General features: G+C 39.3%; 1 protein-coding gene across 2 annotated transcripts in view; it reads right to left on the bottom strand.

Annotated features, from left to right (window-relative positions):
- dnmt3bb.1 (DNA (cytosine-5-)-methyltransferase 3 beta, duplicate b.1) overlaps positions 1-18,277 on the bottom strand; it is a 61,131-nt gene that overhangs the window by 34,356 nt on the left and 8,498 nt on the right. For both annotated transcript variants that reach the window (XM_059332793.1, XM_059332794.1), the window contains exon 2: positions 8,513-8,621. In XM_059332793.1, coding sequence (XP_059188776.1) covers positions 8,513-8,621 — 109 coding nt within the window. The remainder of the gene's footprint in view (positions 1-8,512; positions 8,622-18,277) is intronic.

The raw sequence follows: 18,277 nt of genomic DNA, 5'->3' as shown, positions 1-18,277 counted from the left end.
CCATACTAAATGAATACAGAAAAACATGCAGAACAACTACAAAGAGTCACAAAACAACTACAAAGAGACACAAAAACTACAGAGTCACAAAACAACTACAAAGAGACACAAACAACTACAAAGAGACTAAATGACAACATAAAAACAAGCAAAACAGCTACAAAGAGTCACAGAACAGCTACAAAGAGACACAAAACAGCTGCAAAGAGATGATAAACCAAAGCATCAATAGATGCAAAAACTAGCAAAAGAGTACAAAAGGTGGAAAAACAACCACAGACCAAGGTTGACTAAAGAAAAGATTGAAATCACAAAGAAATGGACAATGACAACAAAAAAAGAGTTTATATAGTAACATATAATATACAGTACACTATAAAGTGTGTCTTGTCGTATGAGATGTTGGGACCCTATTTCTTTGCCCAGGGGCCCATGTTTGGGTTTCAAATGTTTAAAGTGAGTGACTGCAGGTGAAAGTGTGTCCTCAGGTGGTTTGAGGGTCCTGGAGGTGAGTGGAGGTGAGGAGTGACTGCAGAGCAAGCAGCAAGCCGCTTTGTTTAAGGGGACAAATGAGTGATGAGAGAAGAAGAGTGAGCTGCACTTCAGGCTGAGGAGGACAGTAGAGGAACAGCTGTTTAAGAGCCATCGCAGGTGTTTTTACTGTTTTACTACTGTGTGGAGTCGTAATCTGTCCATCTGTCCTCAGAACACTCTGTCTGTGAAACAACACCAGTTTAATGGAAGTCAGAGCTAAAACAGCCTGATGGAGCTCATTTTGTTTTGTTTTTCACATGATTTTTCAATCAATTAAGAAGTTTAGTTTGTGGGAAATTAATAAATTCCAGTGAAATATGTCTCTTCATAAGCCTTAAATAAAAATAAATAAATAAAATATGACCCTCTGAACCCTCCAGGCAGGTATGAAAGGCATGAACGCTTTTTTCAAAATTACATAATTTACCATAGCCAAAAACTATTAAAAAAAAAAGAAATTATCATATATTTTTTAAACATTTCCAACACTTGAACAAATCAAGTAAACACTTCACATCAGGAAAAAAAATGAAATGAACAAAATTGTGATTTCTAATCCAAATTACTTTTTTAAAAAATCACCAAAAATAAAGTGTTTGCACTCATCAGATCCTGTTAAAAACATTAAATTCTGCAAAAGAGGACAGGAAAAGCTGTTTACACAGAGCAGAGAGGAGAGGACAGGAAAGGATGTTTACACAGAGCAGAGGAGAGGACAGGAAAGGAAAGGATGTTTACACAGAGCAGAGAGGAGGGGACAGGAAAGGAAAGGATGTTTACACAGAGCAGAGAGGAGAGGACAGGAAAGGCTGTTTACACAGAGCAGAGAGGAGAGGACAGGAAAGACTGTTTACACAGAGCAGAGAGGAGGGGACAGGAAAGGAAAGGATGTTTACACAGAGCAGAGAGGAGAGGACAGGAAAGGCTGTTTACACAGAGCAGAGAGGAGAGGACAGGAAAGACTGTTTACACAGAGCAGAGAGGAGAGGACAGGAAAGGAAAGGATGTTTACACAGAGCAGAGAGGAGGGGACAGGAAAGGCTGTTTACACAGAGCAGAGAGGAGAGGACAGGAAAGACTGTTTACACAGAGCAGAGAGGAGAGGAGAGGAGAGGCTGTTTACACAGAGCAGAGAGGAGAGGACAGGAGAGGCTGGAAACATGACAAAACTTCAGTATGTGGAAACACAATTCATTTTTCCAATATAAGTGACACTTGGAAAAGTGTTGTATATACAAATTCTATTTTATTCCAATTTTTTAAAGTAATTTGTCTGAGAAACTCAACTTGCGTTTCCTCTTTCTTTATGATTTCTGTCAAAGTTGTTCTGATTGTGTCAATTCCATAGAGCTGCAGGACTTGTAGAGATTTCATATATTGCGATGAAACACAAAGAAGCAAAGAGGAAAAAATGCCCTGAAACAGCTCATTGGGGTCCAGAAGTTAAACTGAAGTGAGTTAAATAAAAACGAGCATTAAGTGAGTCTCAGAGGACACGACCTGGCCGTCCTCTCTGATGTTTAACAGCTTGAAAAAGATCACAGCTGGGAGGAATCTGACTCTCTGCAGCAGCTGTACGCTCAGGCCTCGGCTGTTACAGCACACTCCTCTTACACATTAAAACAAAAAACATGACTTCAGGGGAGACAGACTGACCCTGGAGCTCATTTCACCAGCTTCCTGTTTCACATTAATATAGCCCACCTGGCAGCTGTACAGTGAAGACTTCTGATCCACTGGACTGAAAATGTGCTTTCACTGGATAATTTGGCACAGATTACTTTTCACAGAAACCTATTGGACTTTATATAATGCATCTATAATGCACAACAGAGAGACAGTAAGTTACTACAGAGAGGCACTAAACAAATACAAAGAGACACTAAATAATTACAAAGAGACACTATGTTACTAAAAAGAGACACTAAAAAACTAGAAAGTGACAGTTACTACAAAGAGACACAAAACAACTACAAAGAGACACTAAACAACTACAAAGAGTCACTTTGTTACTTCAATGAGACAATGCATTACTACAAAGAGACACTATGTTACTACAAAGAGACAATAATTTACTACAAAGAGACATGTGAAGGAAATTTGGTATTTCCTGTCATGGTGGGACAAGAAGTAGGTGGCAACCTACTTGATATTCGAGATGCAAGGCCTTGTGGGAACTCATACTATGAACTTAACTCTGACAACACCATGTGAGAGGGGTACGTGTAAATGAGTGATCTGTGTCATTAGGTTATGTATGAGGTAGGAAGATAGGGCCGCATCGAGTCTTGCTGAAGAGCCAATGCTGAGAAATACGCAAGTCATAAGTCGAGCAATGTATGGGGCTTTGTTGTACTGTAAAAGAGCCATTCGTGATTGTGCTGTGTATGGAATATAAATGTGCTAATAAAACTTGCTGAACTGAGTATTGAGTGCTTTGTGTTTGGCCAGCTCACCAATTAACTTAGTGCAATCCACAAAATTGCCATAACAGACACAAAACAACAACAGAGAGACACTTAGTTACTGAAAAGAGACACTAAACAACAACAAAGACACATTAAATAGCTAGAAAGAGACATTAAACAACGACAAAAGACCGTTGGAAAGTTTTATGTCCGAAGATGTACCTGTTTTCAAAGTTGTTGATAAACGTCTAGTTTTGGGAGATTAAAAAAAAAAGGGAAAAACATACTTTTCAATGTTTTATGCATTCAGAGGAATTATAACGTCTATAAAATGTTATTCTTATTTATGTTGACTAATTATTAGTAATGCAAGTAATATAATAATTATAATTTCATTGTTTGAAAAGTACGTTTGAAGTAAGTTTTGAAAAGAAAAGTACTTTTATTTAAGTTTACAAATTTACCATTTATCAATTATAGTAATTAGATAGTTTTAACTTATTAACTCTCTGCACTGAAGTGAAAGAGCATTTCCCAAAATGTCAAACAACATTTTAGTTTCTGTGAAAGAAGTAAAACAACTTCAAGACTTTAAAAAACTTCTGAGGAACTTAAATAACTGTCTCACATAAAGCTTCATTTTATTTGTTCTAACTGGACTTTATTTTTACTGTTTGCAACACATTAACGTCGGCCTGCTGGACAGAAACAAAACCCTCTAGTTACTTTTGTGTTTCTACATCAGCCCTCCTCTGAGTTTCGCCTTTCAACTCATTTTGTTTAAATCTTTATTCCTCTCTCTATCTCTGAGTCCGGACTGAACCAGAGCAGGTTTGCCTTTTGTAAAAGGCAAAGAAAAAAAAAACTCCTGCAAGAACACAGAGAAAAAGAGCGGAGACGGCGGCTCTGTGGCAACAGATTCTGGGAGAATAAAATCTAAAAAAAGACGACACAAAGCTGCTGAAATGAGATTTTTTTGTGACAGTTTGGGTCTTGTAGTTCCTTCACATCCCTCTGCTCATCTCTCAGGACAAAATGAATGTTGTGTGAAATGTTGAAGTGCTCGTTCCGGCTCCTCCCGTTTCAGACAGGAACAGAAAATGGGATTTGATGTCGACCAGGTAGCTGTGTGACTGCTATCATCATCATTATCCTCCATTAACCTGCCTGTCTGGATATCCATCAATACTCCTCCTCCTCCTCCTCCTACTCCTCCTCCTCCTCCTCCTCCTCCTCCTCCTCCAGACATCAACATGCCCAATGAAGCATTAAAGTAGCACAAATTATCCTTTTCTCCCCCTCTGTCCCCCTCTTTTATCCCTTTTCTTAGCACAAATACTGCAACTACAACTATTTCTCCTACAAAATGCGTCTCCTGCATCCAGCACTCTATATGACTTGATATGTGTGTGTGTGTATGTGTGTGTGTGTGTGTGTGCGTGTGTGTAAATCCTTTCTCTGTGCAGATTTCTCGACCTACGTCACACACACATTCCTCTCGGAGCAGCCGCGTGCCCCGCGGCGCTCCGACATCGCTGTCAAAACATCTTAGCGAGGCCTAAATGATTAGACGAGCAGGTCTGCAGCGAAAACTTGGACGGGACGGTTCATAAACGCTGCATGCAGAAAATCGTCACCTGAGGCACTTTCAGAGCTCGGAGAGTGTTATCTTTTGTGAACAAAGAAAGCTGCAATAAAAAGTTGTTCGTCCGTGATGCTGCAAGCCTCAACAGTAAATGCAAGCATGCAGAGTTTACAGTTACATAACTTCAAGAGCATTAACTTCTCCTATTTCTACAGGTAAATTAGCTTCTTTTTCTGTCACTTTGTGTTTCACTTTTATTTAACCTGTGATGTTTTCTGACCTCCAGGAGCACCTCAGAGCAGTTTTTTCCTCCAACAAAGTGTCTTTAAGGAGCCATTAGAATGTTGTAATCTCTCTCTCAAGTCGGCTAAAACGGTATATAAATTGAGGAAACAATCTTCTAGAAATTCAATTTGGTAACGTGTGCAGACAGCACGAGACAATTCATGCAGAAGTGTTTTAAATAGTAAGAATTTAACAAACAATGCATGAGAAGTACTGAGCATACGACTGGATAAATTAGACACTGTGCAAAAGTTTTGAGACAGTTTGTAAACAGATGTTTGGTTCAGTTTTGCTGGTTTTTTTTTTAATGCGGACTAAATTTATGTCAGTTCATTCAAGTTCATTCAGTTCAAGATTATTTTCCCATTTTCAGATTCTCAGGTCATTTTGGAAGCAAAAAATGCAACGTTTTCTTCAGGAATTCAAGGTATGCAGGGTGAGTAATGATGTACAAATGGTCTTTTTGCAGGTGAAGTATTTCTTTAAGGACTTTTTGTCGATGATGACTTAAAAAACTTAAGTTTAACATTTAACTTCAAAAATCGCCAAAAATAAACCGTTTATTGTGGAAAGAAACCGTATTATTCAACAGGCGACGGTCCTTGAACAGATCATCAGTTATAAAAGTTTCCATGAGAGAAATTAACCCATTGACGCCGGGAAAGCATTATCGCATTTCTACCATTAAAGCCGGGAGCGCTGTTGCGTCACTCTACCATTAAGGCCGGGACAGCGGATATGTCATTTTGTAGTATTTGTATTTTTTTCCACCTATTTTCGGTCTCTTGGCCAATGAAATGCATCAGAATACATGCGGGAGTGTCGCAATGCAACATCGGACTTTTCCAGAACTTTTAAATCATGACGGAAGACGACTATATCGGAGGAGCTCAGCAGTAAGTGATGGAAGCGATCTTGATGAAAAAACAGCGCCGATGATTTAATTGCTGATCCGGACTTTGAACCCTCGGAACCAATCGACCGGGATTTATGGATGAGGAATATGTTTTTAGACGACATATTTTCACCAAAGAACAGACAGATTTGTGGCCATCTGGAGATAATAATAATAATAATATTAATAATATATTAATATTAATAATAATAATAGGCTAGTTGATTGTGATGATGATATAAGAAATCATGACTGTTTATGTCTTATATTACTTTATGCGTCGTTGAGTACCCTGAAAAGTGCAATATATAAAATGTATTATTATTATTTATTATTATTATTATTATTATTATTATGATATTTATGATATTTTTTTTATTAGAGTAGGCTAATGAGAACTATGTCTTGTTCTTCCAGTGGTCATATCATGTTTGCATCTTGCTAATGGGCATGTATTAGTATTATGCATAGGATTTTTTATTCAGTCAAATGTAACATTTGCTGAGTTTGTTGATTTTAAAAAAAAATGTATTGAAGGTTTGGACAAATAAACTCAACTTCGTATGAAAGCCACGGGTATAAGCTCTCAAATACTTTTTGAATTTCATTTTTATCTGCTACAGAGGCTGAAAAATCTATTATTTAGTAGGTGTTGAATTTCCAGAAAAACTTCAGGTTTTAGGGGGTCATTTGAAAATCGGCCATAGGTTTTCCAGGCATTTTTTTTCCAGGCGCTTTAGGCATTAATGGGTTAAACAAAACTTATGTTAGATTCTGACACAAATTTCAACATTTTATTTATTCTACAGGAAAGGCTGTTTACACAGAGCAGAGAGGAGAGGACAGGAGAGGCTGTTTACACAGAGCAAATACAAATACTGCATAACTGGAAAACTGACATTCTTGTTAAGGATAGATAAGGATAGATGGTCAGATCAACAGATCTTCCACGTCGGAGAAGCAAAGTAAGCTGTTTGTTGTTGTTGTTGTTGTTGTTTACCTTATACACAGTTTATCACGGGATCTCGCGGTGTCCCGTACGTTCAGGATTGTCGCGTGTTCTCGTTATCTCGCATGTATATGGCTGGCTAGCTACGCTCCGGCTCGTTAGCGGGTCGTTAAAAAGAGTAAGAAGGAGCCGCTGGATTTGTCTCCAGTCACTTTCTTGAGAAATAGTAATGACATGGGTCTAAAGCACGCTCGCCGATGAGCCGCCTTCTTCTTCTACTGCCCTCCCCAGTCATATCCAGATCTGTCTAACTAAGGGTTTTTGGTGTTTTTTTTTTTTTTTTTTAAACATGATTAAAAAAATGAAAAAAACACCAAAAAAAATCCCGGATTTCCGGCACCGTGCCGGAGGTCTTCAAGCCCTGAGGATGTATAGATTCATATAGATTGTATATATTGCAGTGAAACACAAGGACACAGAGAGGAGAATGTAAAAAGAGTAGTTCAAGAGGGTAAAGTGATTTGATTGAAAGCTCCAGAACAATCACTAAAACAGATCTTGTTTTAAGATTCTTTCTTTAAATGTCGATTATAAGGTCACGAATAAACTTCAATAACTATCTAAAATCTTATCTTCTGAGCTGATCCACAGTAACACTCTAGATCCTGCAGCTTTCCCGTAAATCACTACCTTTACAGGAACTCCAGCACTTAGATGGAAAACGATCACCGGAGGTGTTGTGTAAGGAAAATCACCCACCGGATCGCCTCATTTAAGTGCAAACTTTGGTTCACGATGTGAGAAGAGATAAGTAATTATTCCCTTCACACCAATCTGCCTAAACTTGAAAAGAAAACCTCCAGTCCTTCATATCACACATGATAAGGAAGCTGAGCCGAGAGTTACCACGGAGACGGGTTAACAACAAACACAAGAGAAGAGAAGAGAAGAGAAGAGAAGAGAAGAGAAGAGAAGAGAAGAGAAGAGAAGAGAAGAGAAGAGAAGAGAAGAAGTGATGCAGAGAAAGAAAGAGAGAAGGAGAGGAAAGCAGATGGTGGAGGGGAGGAAGTGTCCCGCACAGACTGAGTGATATACGAGACTGAAAAAGAGGAACGAGTAGTAACGGACGACAAGAGCGTTCACATGTGTGTGTGTGTGTGTGTGTGTGTGTGTGTGTGTACATAAGCCTACAGGTTGTGCAAGTGTGAGTGAAAGTGTGTGTGGGTGCTGAAACAGAGAGTAAAAGTGTGTGTAGAGATTGTGAAAGTTTCGGCAGAGTGAAAATCACGAAATGTGTGTGCGCGCGTTTGTGTGTGTGTGAACCCAGATAAAGAGGCCAGTGTCCTCCCTCCTTCCATCAATCCTTCCTCTCCCTCTCCTCTGCTGCCTCCATCCTTCCATCTATCCCACATCTCCTCTTTGTGTGGATGCAGCTGTAGTGTGTGTGTGTGTGTATGTGTGTGTGTGTGTGTGTGAGAGTGTGAGTGTGTGGCACATGCACACACCCTCACAGCCAACATGCATTCTCAATTAGACCCATATAACATGCTGGCTCTCTTGTCCAGGCATCTGCCTTGGCAATGATACACACTCTTTTAAAAACCACAGCTGGCTCAGAGAGATTTTCGGGGAGTGGCTTTGTGTGTGTGTGTGTGTGTGTGTGTGGGTGATAATGAGCAGGCTGTGGTTTTTGTCAATAATTTGGCTTTAACTCCCTTATTTCCATATACACAAAGGAAAGAGTATACTGTGACCTCTCCTGGCTGTTTTGAAACCTGAGTGTGTGTTTGTGTTTCTGTGTGTGTGTGTGTGTGTGTGTGTGTGTGTGTGTGTGTGTGTGTGTGTGTGTGTCTCACCGTGGCCGTCATGTTGTTGCTCTCCTCCATGATCGCAGCAGAGTATTTGTTGGAAGGCATCACTGTTGCGGTTGACTGGTCCAGAGGTTGTCCTGACTCCTTTTCAAACCTGCAGAGACACAGAACAACAAAAAGTCAGAATAAAAACAAATTTAAAAAAAGGACAAATAAAGTGGAGTCCCTCTGACCTCAAGATATCTGAATAAAATTGCGCTCTATAGGTACCCGCAAGTCTCCTCTTTACAGACATGCCCACTTTATACCAATCCCACACAGTTCAGGACAGAAGTGTTTTTCTCATGCATCAAAATGTGCTAATTTGGCCTTTTGCATATGAATATTTGTGCATCCTGGGATCCCTAAACAGTCAGTGAATGCATTAATGGGGTCTGACTGGAAAGCTGAGACTATTGCGGATTTAAAGAAACAAAATTTTAGCAAAGGAAAAACTGACATGCTCACTTTATGCTAGAACCCATGCAGTGTTTCTCCTGCAGTGAAATGTGTTATTTTCACCTATTGCATATGAATCTTTGTGCATTCTGGGGTCCCTAAACAGTCTGTGAGCTGCATAAATGGGGTCTGACTGGAAAGCTGAGACTCTTGTGGATTCAATGAGCCCAATGTTCTTCATGTGTGATGATGTTAGTGAGTGAAACTTGAGCTCAGTGTATAAAATGAGCTGCTGTGACCTCTAGGATAATCACAGCCTCATGAAACTTTACAGCCCCAATCTAGAGACCTAGAGCATTCAGAGGACGGATGGCCGAGACACTAGATTCACAATAAGGGGCTTACTCAGCAGCAACACAACAAAAGTGCTGCCATACAATTGCACAAAATACAGAACATTTTTAAAACCAAATCACAGCATGGGTTTTTCTCTGGTCTTGGTATCTGAATGTGGGATTCTGGAGGGAGTCAAATCTAGCAAAATCTAGCACTAAATGGTATCAACCCAACAGTTGCTGCAACCTCTTACGAGACATAATTCAGCATGTCATTAACTAATAAATCAACTAATATTCATGACAGATTTATGAGCCGAATGACTCTCGGTGCTGAGCTGCAGCTGATATTAATCTTCAGGTTCACAGGTTTTAGACTATGTTCACCTCTTCTATGTGACATCTACTGTTCACATGCTGCCTCCCCCTAAAAATGCGCCCACAATCGGCCGCTATAGTGGTGAAGATAAGTATAATTCAAACAGCTTGTTTTGGAGAAAAGTAGAAGCAAAAGACAAAGAAAGCAGAGGACGTCAGTGGGTGGGAACAGATCTGACATGTCTGTACAAACCTGAGGTAAACAGTTACACAAGCCTGCCAGGGTGTGTGTGTGTTTGTGTGAGTGTGAGTGTGAGTGTGTGTGAGAGAGAGAGAGATGAAAATAAGTGAAAGTTGATGCATTTGTTCAGGCATAATATATGTAGCACCTCTGCATTGTGTCACTGGGTTCTTTGCAGCCTCCTGCTGCACATATTTAATGTGGATGGAAGTGTGTGTGTGTGTGTGTGTGTGTGTGTGTGTGTGTGTGTGTGTGTGTGTGTGTGTGCAGAGATAATACAGTATATGTGTGCATGTGTGTGCATGTTTAGGTTTAGCTTTCAGCAAGGTGACAGGTCAATAGCTGGCTCTGACCAGCCCGTACGGAGCAGCATTGTATCCGACTGTCTGTTTTACTTTCCCTCACGTTAATCTGCCCAGCGACGCAGAGAAACTAATCACATAATAACACAGAGATTAACTCGTCGAGGGGTAAAGAGAAAGTGATTGTGCAGAAAAAGATAAATAGAAGCATCTGTATGTTCATTTAAGTCTTGCAAAGTTCAATGAATTCTTGCACAGTCAGCACGATTTAATCCAATTCTAAAGATTTCTCACTTAATTAGGAGTTTCTGCAGCCATCAGCCTTAAAAAAAGATTAAAACTTTACATCTGTCAGTGTAAACCACAAGTATTATGCACCTTTACTACAGGACTGTGGAGAGAAGTTTCTATTTTTTGGGTAATTTGTTGTAAGACACAAATAAAGCTGAAACTGTTAAACATTTAGTCGACAAATGGAAAATCTACTGGCAACAATTACACCATTTATCAACAACAAATAGCTGAAAAACTCAGATTTATTGTTTTTATCTGTTCTGCATGGTTGTAAACTAAATATTTTTGTGATTAGGACATCTGAAGGCATCTTTTTAGAATTAAAATGTAAAAATGAATCAATAATAATAAAAGATAAAAATTAGTTATAGCCTTAAACACAGACTCACTGTGAGGCTCTACATAATGATTTGTTACCTGACGAAGCTGTTGCAAGATTAAATAAAATCTTTGAACTCCAAAAAAATAACCAAATTTAAGCATGTCATGATGATATTATACTTTATTCTCCATGTGTCATTTAAAATAAAGCGTTTGCACCACTAAGACATGATTGATTCTGCTGAGAACAACGGTCACGTGACAAATATTCACTGAAAATCTGTTTACACAGAGCAGAGAGGAGAGGACAGGAGAGGCTGATTACACAGAGCAGAGAGGAGAGGACAGGAGAGGCTGTTTACACAGAGCAGAGAGGAGAGGACAGGAGAAGCTGTTTACACAGAGCAGAGAGGAGAGGACGATATTCATGACACATGTGGGTTGTTTATATATATATAAATTTATTTTTTTACCTAAAAAATAAAAGACTAAAAGAAAAAAGACGCCCTGAAGCTACTCTGGGTTGATATTAACTTGAAAAAGAAACTTAACCAAAATTGACTCCCTGAAATTAAATGTTTTTGAGATGTGAAGCAGCTTTTTGTGACCATAAAGGAACGGGAAGTCCCCAAAATGTGACTGTTTGATTATTTATGAGTAACACATGGTGTCACAGTGTGTGTGTGTGTGTGTGTGTGTGTGTGTGTGTGTGTGTGTGTGTGTGAGCGCCTTCTGACTGACATGAATACATATTAATGTGTGTTGGGGACTCTCCCTGCTTCACGCTGCAGCTCATAGGTGAGTGAGTTCATCACTAACAGGATGCTGCTGCCGCCTCCTCTCCCCCCCACGCCCATGACCTCTGACCTTTTACCTACACACACCCAGAAGACAGTCAGGTAGCTGCCGGCTGCATCAGTTTCTCCTGCAGACGTGTGCAGAGGAGGAAAAGTTCACCAGAAACAAAACAGAAACATAATAAGAGGACACGTCTTTACTTGTCATGTATGTAATTCACTATTTGCCCAAAAAAAAACGGAAAACCACATCTGATTATTTTGTCCTGAAACTGTTTCTCAGTAGATTCTCCAGTCAGAATACATATGAACCCATCATCCACCCGGCTGTATTGAAACATGGGTTTTCTTTAAAAGATTCCCAAAAATCCACCGTTTATCATAGAAACAAACTGTAAAAACAGGGATTATCGTCAGACTTGGAACTTTCCAACGGTCCTTGAATAGATCGGTTATGAAAGCTTCCGTTATAAAAAGTGACCAAATCGACGCCTAAAATGTTGATATTTGTGTCAGAATCTCTTTATTCTACGTGTCATTTAAAATAAAGCGTTTGCACTAACCAGATCCTTATAAAAACATTAAATTCTGCTCTTCAGAGACATGATTAAGGGTACAAATTGTAATTAATTTAATTTTCAATGAATCTGCAGATTATTTTCTCCAGTAATCTATCAATCTGTTGAGCTATAAAATGTCAGAAAACAGTGAAAAATGATAGATATTCAGTGTGATATGATTAAAAAAGCAAGAAATCTTCACATCTGAGAGGCTGAATACAGCATTTTTGCATAAAAGTTACTTCAAATATCAAAAAAGTTATTTTTCTCAGTTTAATGGACTTATTGTTGGGACTATAATGACTTACTGCGATTAAAGATGGAATCCAAAAAATAGTCAGTTTAGCATCATTAATGACGGAGAAAAGCATCAAATTCTCATATTTAAGAAGAATGAAATCAACAAATCTTTGTTTTGTTTTTGCTAAAACGACAATTCAATGATCAAAAAAGTAGCCAATGAATCTTCTGTTGATCAACTGATTAATTAATCAAGAAATCAATGCAGTTCACGGTACCTAAACCAAAAACTGTGAACCTTTATTGCCACATCTAAATCTACAGCATTCAGTGCTTATTGACACTTTATTCCAACAGTTTTTTAAATAGTTTCACTTTGAGTTCCGGATCAATAATGTCATACTGCAAAAATCACAATCACAGTCCTGTTTTACTGAAAGTTTAAGAATCTGAGCGGAAAATATTAATCGTTTTTAAGACATAAACTAAAAACCAAACTGTGTAATGTGGATTGTATGGAGTATTTTATAACTATCATTTTTAAAAATGCATTTATTCTAACATTTTATAATCTTCAATGGTTTAAAAGTTTAGCTTGTGTAGCACTTTGAAGTGTATGAATAAAGTTTGATTAATTGACTGACTTCCAATACAAAAAAAAGCAAAAGTGGTCTTTATAAACTGGCCAGAGAAATGTCTTACTACTACAAGATTATACTTTACCTTAAAAATGTACATTAAACCAGCATTTTACTCCAGTAAACTTTGATAAGTATCATTCTCAGGGTACATGTTTGCATTAAAGTGTTTGTAACTGTAAGTTTGCTGAAAGTCGTTTGAACTTTGAGAAACAGAGAAGTGAGAATGAATGAAGAACTGAGGAAGGATGAAGGCAGAGAGTGAGGGGCCCAGGGAGAGGGGACACAGTGCACAGTGTGTGTGTGTGTGTCGGGGGGGGGCTTCACATCAAAGTTGTGTCTGGTGGCGAGAGATTAGGGACCGCATTGCAAGAGGGGATTGTTCGCTCCCCAAAGGGTCTGAGCATGAGTGTGTGTGTGTGTGTGTGTGTGTGGGGGGGGTCAGCTCTTCAGGGTCTCTCTCTGGGGGCCGCATTCCTTGTCTGTCATGTACTTTATGGCCCCTTCAGGCTCACATCGAGCCCTACACTTTATACATTGTCCTCCACTACAAACTCTCAGAGAGACTGTCAGACGGAGATTGGACCTACTGCTGCTTTTTACTGTGTACAGTCACCACATACCTGTTTCTTTTTACACAAATTCTATAGTAGTGGAGGTTCAGGGATACCACAAACTGTAAACTCGGCTCCTGCATGGACTCCAACTGCTGCACGGCCACTTAAAGAAGTGCTTGTTTCTGCCACTGGTCGTTTTTCCATCATTATTTTCTTTGTAAAAAAAGAAAAGCTTGATGGAAACACCAAAAGACATTAAAACTTTAGAAATTGTGCATAAAAGTTTTTACGCTCTCTTGAGGTGTTTTTGTCTCTTTTTTTTATAGAAATATTTAATGCTCTAATTAGTAATTAGTAACAAGTAATTTCACAGTGTGGTATTAGTACTTTTACTAAGGAAAACCAAAAACATGCTATTTGAATGTGCCCAATGCCATAGATATGCTTATTTGACTCTAAATTGGACTATTATTTACTAAATGAACATCTTGCTGTACTGAAGAAGACTTGAAACTAAACGATTGAGACCATAAACTCATGATGAGGTAAAAACTAGGGTCATTTTCTCATTGACTCCTATGCAATCTGGCTTTTTACTACAGTCAGTGGAGTCGCCCCCTGCTGGACTAAAATGAAAATACAATTTCAAGGTCCACTTCTGTTATACGGTCCATGACGTGACGCCTGCTGCGCCCAAACATTGCTTTCAATAGTTGTTTTCCCATCAACTAATCTCTGCACATTTTGAAGATTCTCATGAGAAGAGCTTGGATGGAAAAAACTAAATTTGATAAGACTTTCAATAATGTACATAAAAGTCTTTATGCTCTCTTGGGACGTTTTTGTTTTTTATAAAAACAAGTTAAGGGGACTTCCGGTGATGCAAACGTTTTGCAGGAGCTCCGGCACACCCATTCATTTTCAATATTAATCATTTATTTTTAACAACCTAACAAAGCTAATACGGAGTATTGACTCCGTGTAATGTCTCTGGAGCACTTTTGGGGCAATTCGACTGGCAAAATGCCTCCGAAGCAGGCCACGAAGACCGCCGTGGAGAAGTCGTTACCCTGCCATGATGGCAACAATGTAGGCGATATACCTAAAGTAGACCCAGCAATTGTAAAAGTCAAGTTTTTACAGGGGTTTGTGAATGGTCTCATACTGTTCTGAATCTGTATTGACTGCTAAAGAGTATAATTTACTGAACAGCTTTTACCCCACTTGGAATAATGGCTAAAGTAATTAATAAGAAAGGCAGTATCCACATAACTCATAGTAGGCTAATAGACATATTAATAACTATATGTGATGGGGGCTGATATAAAATTCTGTTCTTGGAATGTACGAGGAGTACACCACCCAGTTAAAAGGAAGAAAATTCTAACATCTCTGAAAAAGGAAGGGGTTAAAATCGCTTTTTTAACAGGAAACTCACCTCAAAGACACAGAACATGTCAAATTAAAGCGTGAATGTGTGGGACAGGATTATTTTTCGTCCTTTGCCTCAAATAGTCGAGGGGTATGTATCTTAATTCATAAATCATTACCATTTAAGGCTGAAAAATGTATTCATAATGTCGGAGGACAGTACATTATTGTTAAAGGTACATCTTTAGAGAAGCAGCCCTTGACTAAAAGGGCCAGGGCAGTCTTGGAATCATGTGAGGAGATGGGCTATTTAGATGTTTGGAGGACCACTCACCCAGGAGAGAAGCATTTAACCTTTTACTCAAATGTCCATAAAAGTAGCTCAAGAATAGATTACTTCTTCATTCCTAAATCAAATCTGAGTCTAGTAACCTCTTGCTCTATCGGAAATATTACAATCTCAGATCGTAGCCCTGTATTCCTCCAGCTTCTCCTCGAAGGAAGCAGTCCTTCCACCAAGATGTGGAAATTTAACTCTTTATTGCTTAGCGACCCAAACTAAATTTCTTATTTTACTTCTGAACTTAAGATATTCTATAAAATTAATAACACACCTGATGTCTCTCCCTCTACCCTCTGGGAAACAAGCAAAATGTACTACTAAAATATCTTACGTGAAAACTAAAAGACGTAAAGCGCTTCAGAGCCAGAGGGAATTAGAAATTCCCAGAAAATGTCAGAGGCTAAAAGAACATACACTAAAAATCCCTCAGACACCAATTCTGACACAATGGTGGCTATCAAAGCCACTTTAAATATCTTGCTCACCCATAAAGCAGAACAGAGTATCAGACTGGCAAGACAGAGGCTTTATAAATTCGAAAATAAACCAAATAAATATTTTGCTAGGCTGGTTAATAAGAAATCTGACTCGCATTGTATCTCAGCTATTAAAGATGGTGGAGGTAAAAGAAGAACAGATTTAGAAAATATTAACAAAGTATTCAATGAATATTATAATCAATTATATAAGAGCAATCAGCCTGTACCAGATCAGAAGTTCTCTGAATTATTCTTGTCCAATCTGTCCCGACCTGAGTTCACAGATTTGCAGAGAGTAACACTAAATGGACCAATAACAGAGCAGGAGGTTAGGGCTGCTCTCAACTCTCTTCAAGCAGGTAAAGCACCAGGCCCGGACCGGTTGCAAATTTTATTAGGCTGTACCAACTGGTCTCACAGTTACGCTACATTGCTGACTGGATTGAAAATGATGATGAAAGTACATGGCTGGACTTAGAGTCCTCACAGGTTGGTTATCCCTTGTATAGTCTCTTGTTTGCATCCGAACAAAAAAAGGTTAAAACGTCTGTTGGTGACAACATAATTATAAATGCAACCATTAAAGCCTGGAGGTATAAAAGTAAATGGGAAGGCCTTGAGGGACAACTGTCCTTCCTTTCACCAGATTTCAAGATCTGTCCCGGTTCAACAGATAGGGGCTTTGAGTTATGGAGAAGTAAAGGCATCCTTACTATTGGGCACTTGTGTGAAAATAATGTAATGCTGTCCTTCAGTCAAATGTGTAAAAAGTATAACCTCTCACGAAAGTCTTTTAGGTATCTTCAGATATGGATTTTTTTAAACAGTCAAAAAAATGCAGTGATCTGTTACCAACTCTCCCCATTGGAAAAGATAGTCACTGCTGGCAAAAAAAAAGGTATTCTGGGTCTTGGATATCAGGCACTCACTAAATATGACAAGGGCAAACCTGCTTTCACAAGCAGAGATTGGACTAATGATCTAAATGTGGATGTTGACGAGGCAGTATGGGAACGGATATGGGAATCCGCAAACAACATCTCGGTCTGTAACAGGGCAAGAGAAACCTAATTTAGACTTCACCGCTTACAAATAACCCCCCAGTTTAGACACAAACTGGATAACAGTAAATCAGAACTGTGCACTAGGTGTAATGTCAAGGTGGGGAGTTTTATTCATTGTGTCTGGACTCATTGGGCCTCATTCATGAAACGTGAGCAGAACGAATTTGTGTGTAAACCGTTCGCAGACGGAAATTTACGTGCATCTCCGCATTCATCAATATTTTAGTAGCTCCGATCTTTTCGTAGCTACTAACAAAATCTACACATGCTGCTGACCACACGTAGTGCTTGTGTAAATTTAAGAACGCATATAAATAATGCTCGTCACTGTTGGAAATTACAATTTTAATTCATAATGCGTTCTGTTATGTACACAATACGCAGATGCCTTTGAAACATGTGATATAAACATGGCAAACGATTAAAAATATAACATATTTAGTTAAATTAGTTGGCAATTGGCGGGATTAAGATTCAGATTAAACTCATAATTGTGAATTATCTATGTAAATTGACGCATCCTGCCTGCAGTTCTCAGAGGTATCATTAAATTAATGCCAGAGTATATCCAATTTCCATACGGCGCACAACGGCAGACAGAAGTAATGCAGGGGTTCAGCGCAGTTGCAAACATGCCAGGTGTTATCGGTGCCATAGACTGCACACACGTACGCATCAAGGCTCCATCCGGTGATGCATTTGCTTACATTAACCGGAAAAACTTTCATTCCGTGAATGTGCAACTGATCTGTGACGCAAAGTGTGTGTTGTTAAACGTTGTGGCACGGTGGCCCGGTGGGACGCATGACGCATTCATCCTGCGTAATTGCGCAGTTGGCACGCGTTTGGAGGATGGAGCTGTGAGAGACGGCTGGCTCATTGGTAAGAATATAGCCTGCATAATCACATGTGTGTGTTATATATGGACTTACCTTTCTATATCCATAGGGGATAGGGGTTACCCACTGACGCCGTGGCTTATGACCCCACTGGCCAGCCCGCAGACACCACAGGAGCATACAATGAGGCGCACGCGGCTACTCGGGCCGTTGTAGAGCGCACCAACGGGGTATTTGGACTCCGAGCGTCCTCCTCCTGTGGCAGATGACTTTTTTTGTGTGCGCTAATGCGTTTCTTTGCGTCAATTTTAATGTCAAACCATTTACGTTTAACCTCGGACGTAGTTCTTTGAACTACAGAAACCACATTTACTGCGTCCGTCACCTCCCTCCACGCTTTCGCTTTGCCTGTCCCTGTCACACCACTACTAACAGATGAAAATAAAATTTTTCTTTTGGACTCCACTTCTCCCAAAATAACTTCAATCTCCGCTTCGGAAAAATTCTTTTTTCTTTCTCGTTCTTTTTTTCTTTGTGCCATGACTGACAGGTTGACAGGATGCCTCTACACACCTCCTTATATGGTGGTCATTAGCAATTCATGGGCGGGGTTCATGCTAATTGCTGATTATCGGGAGCGCGCTGCCACCTTACGATGGATTGGCATTCATGA

Source organism: Centropristis striata, chromosome 5 (genome assembly GCF_030273125.1).
Source record: "Centropristis striata isolate RG_2023a ecotype Rhode Island chromosome 5, C.striata_1.0, whole genome shotgun sequence".
Lineage (NCBI taxonomy): Eukaryota > Metazoa > Chordata > Actinopteri > Perciformes > Serranidae > Centropristis > Centropristis striata.
The sequence above is the reverse complement of the archived record's forward strand: the minus strand, read 5'-3'. Positions and strand labels throughout refer to the sequence as shown.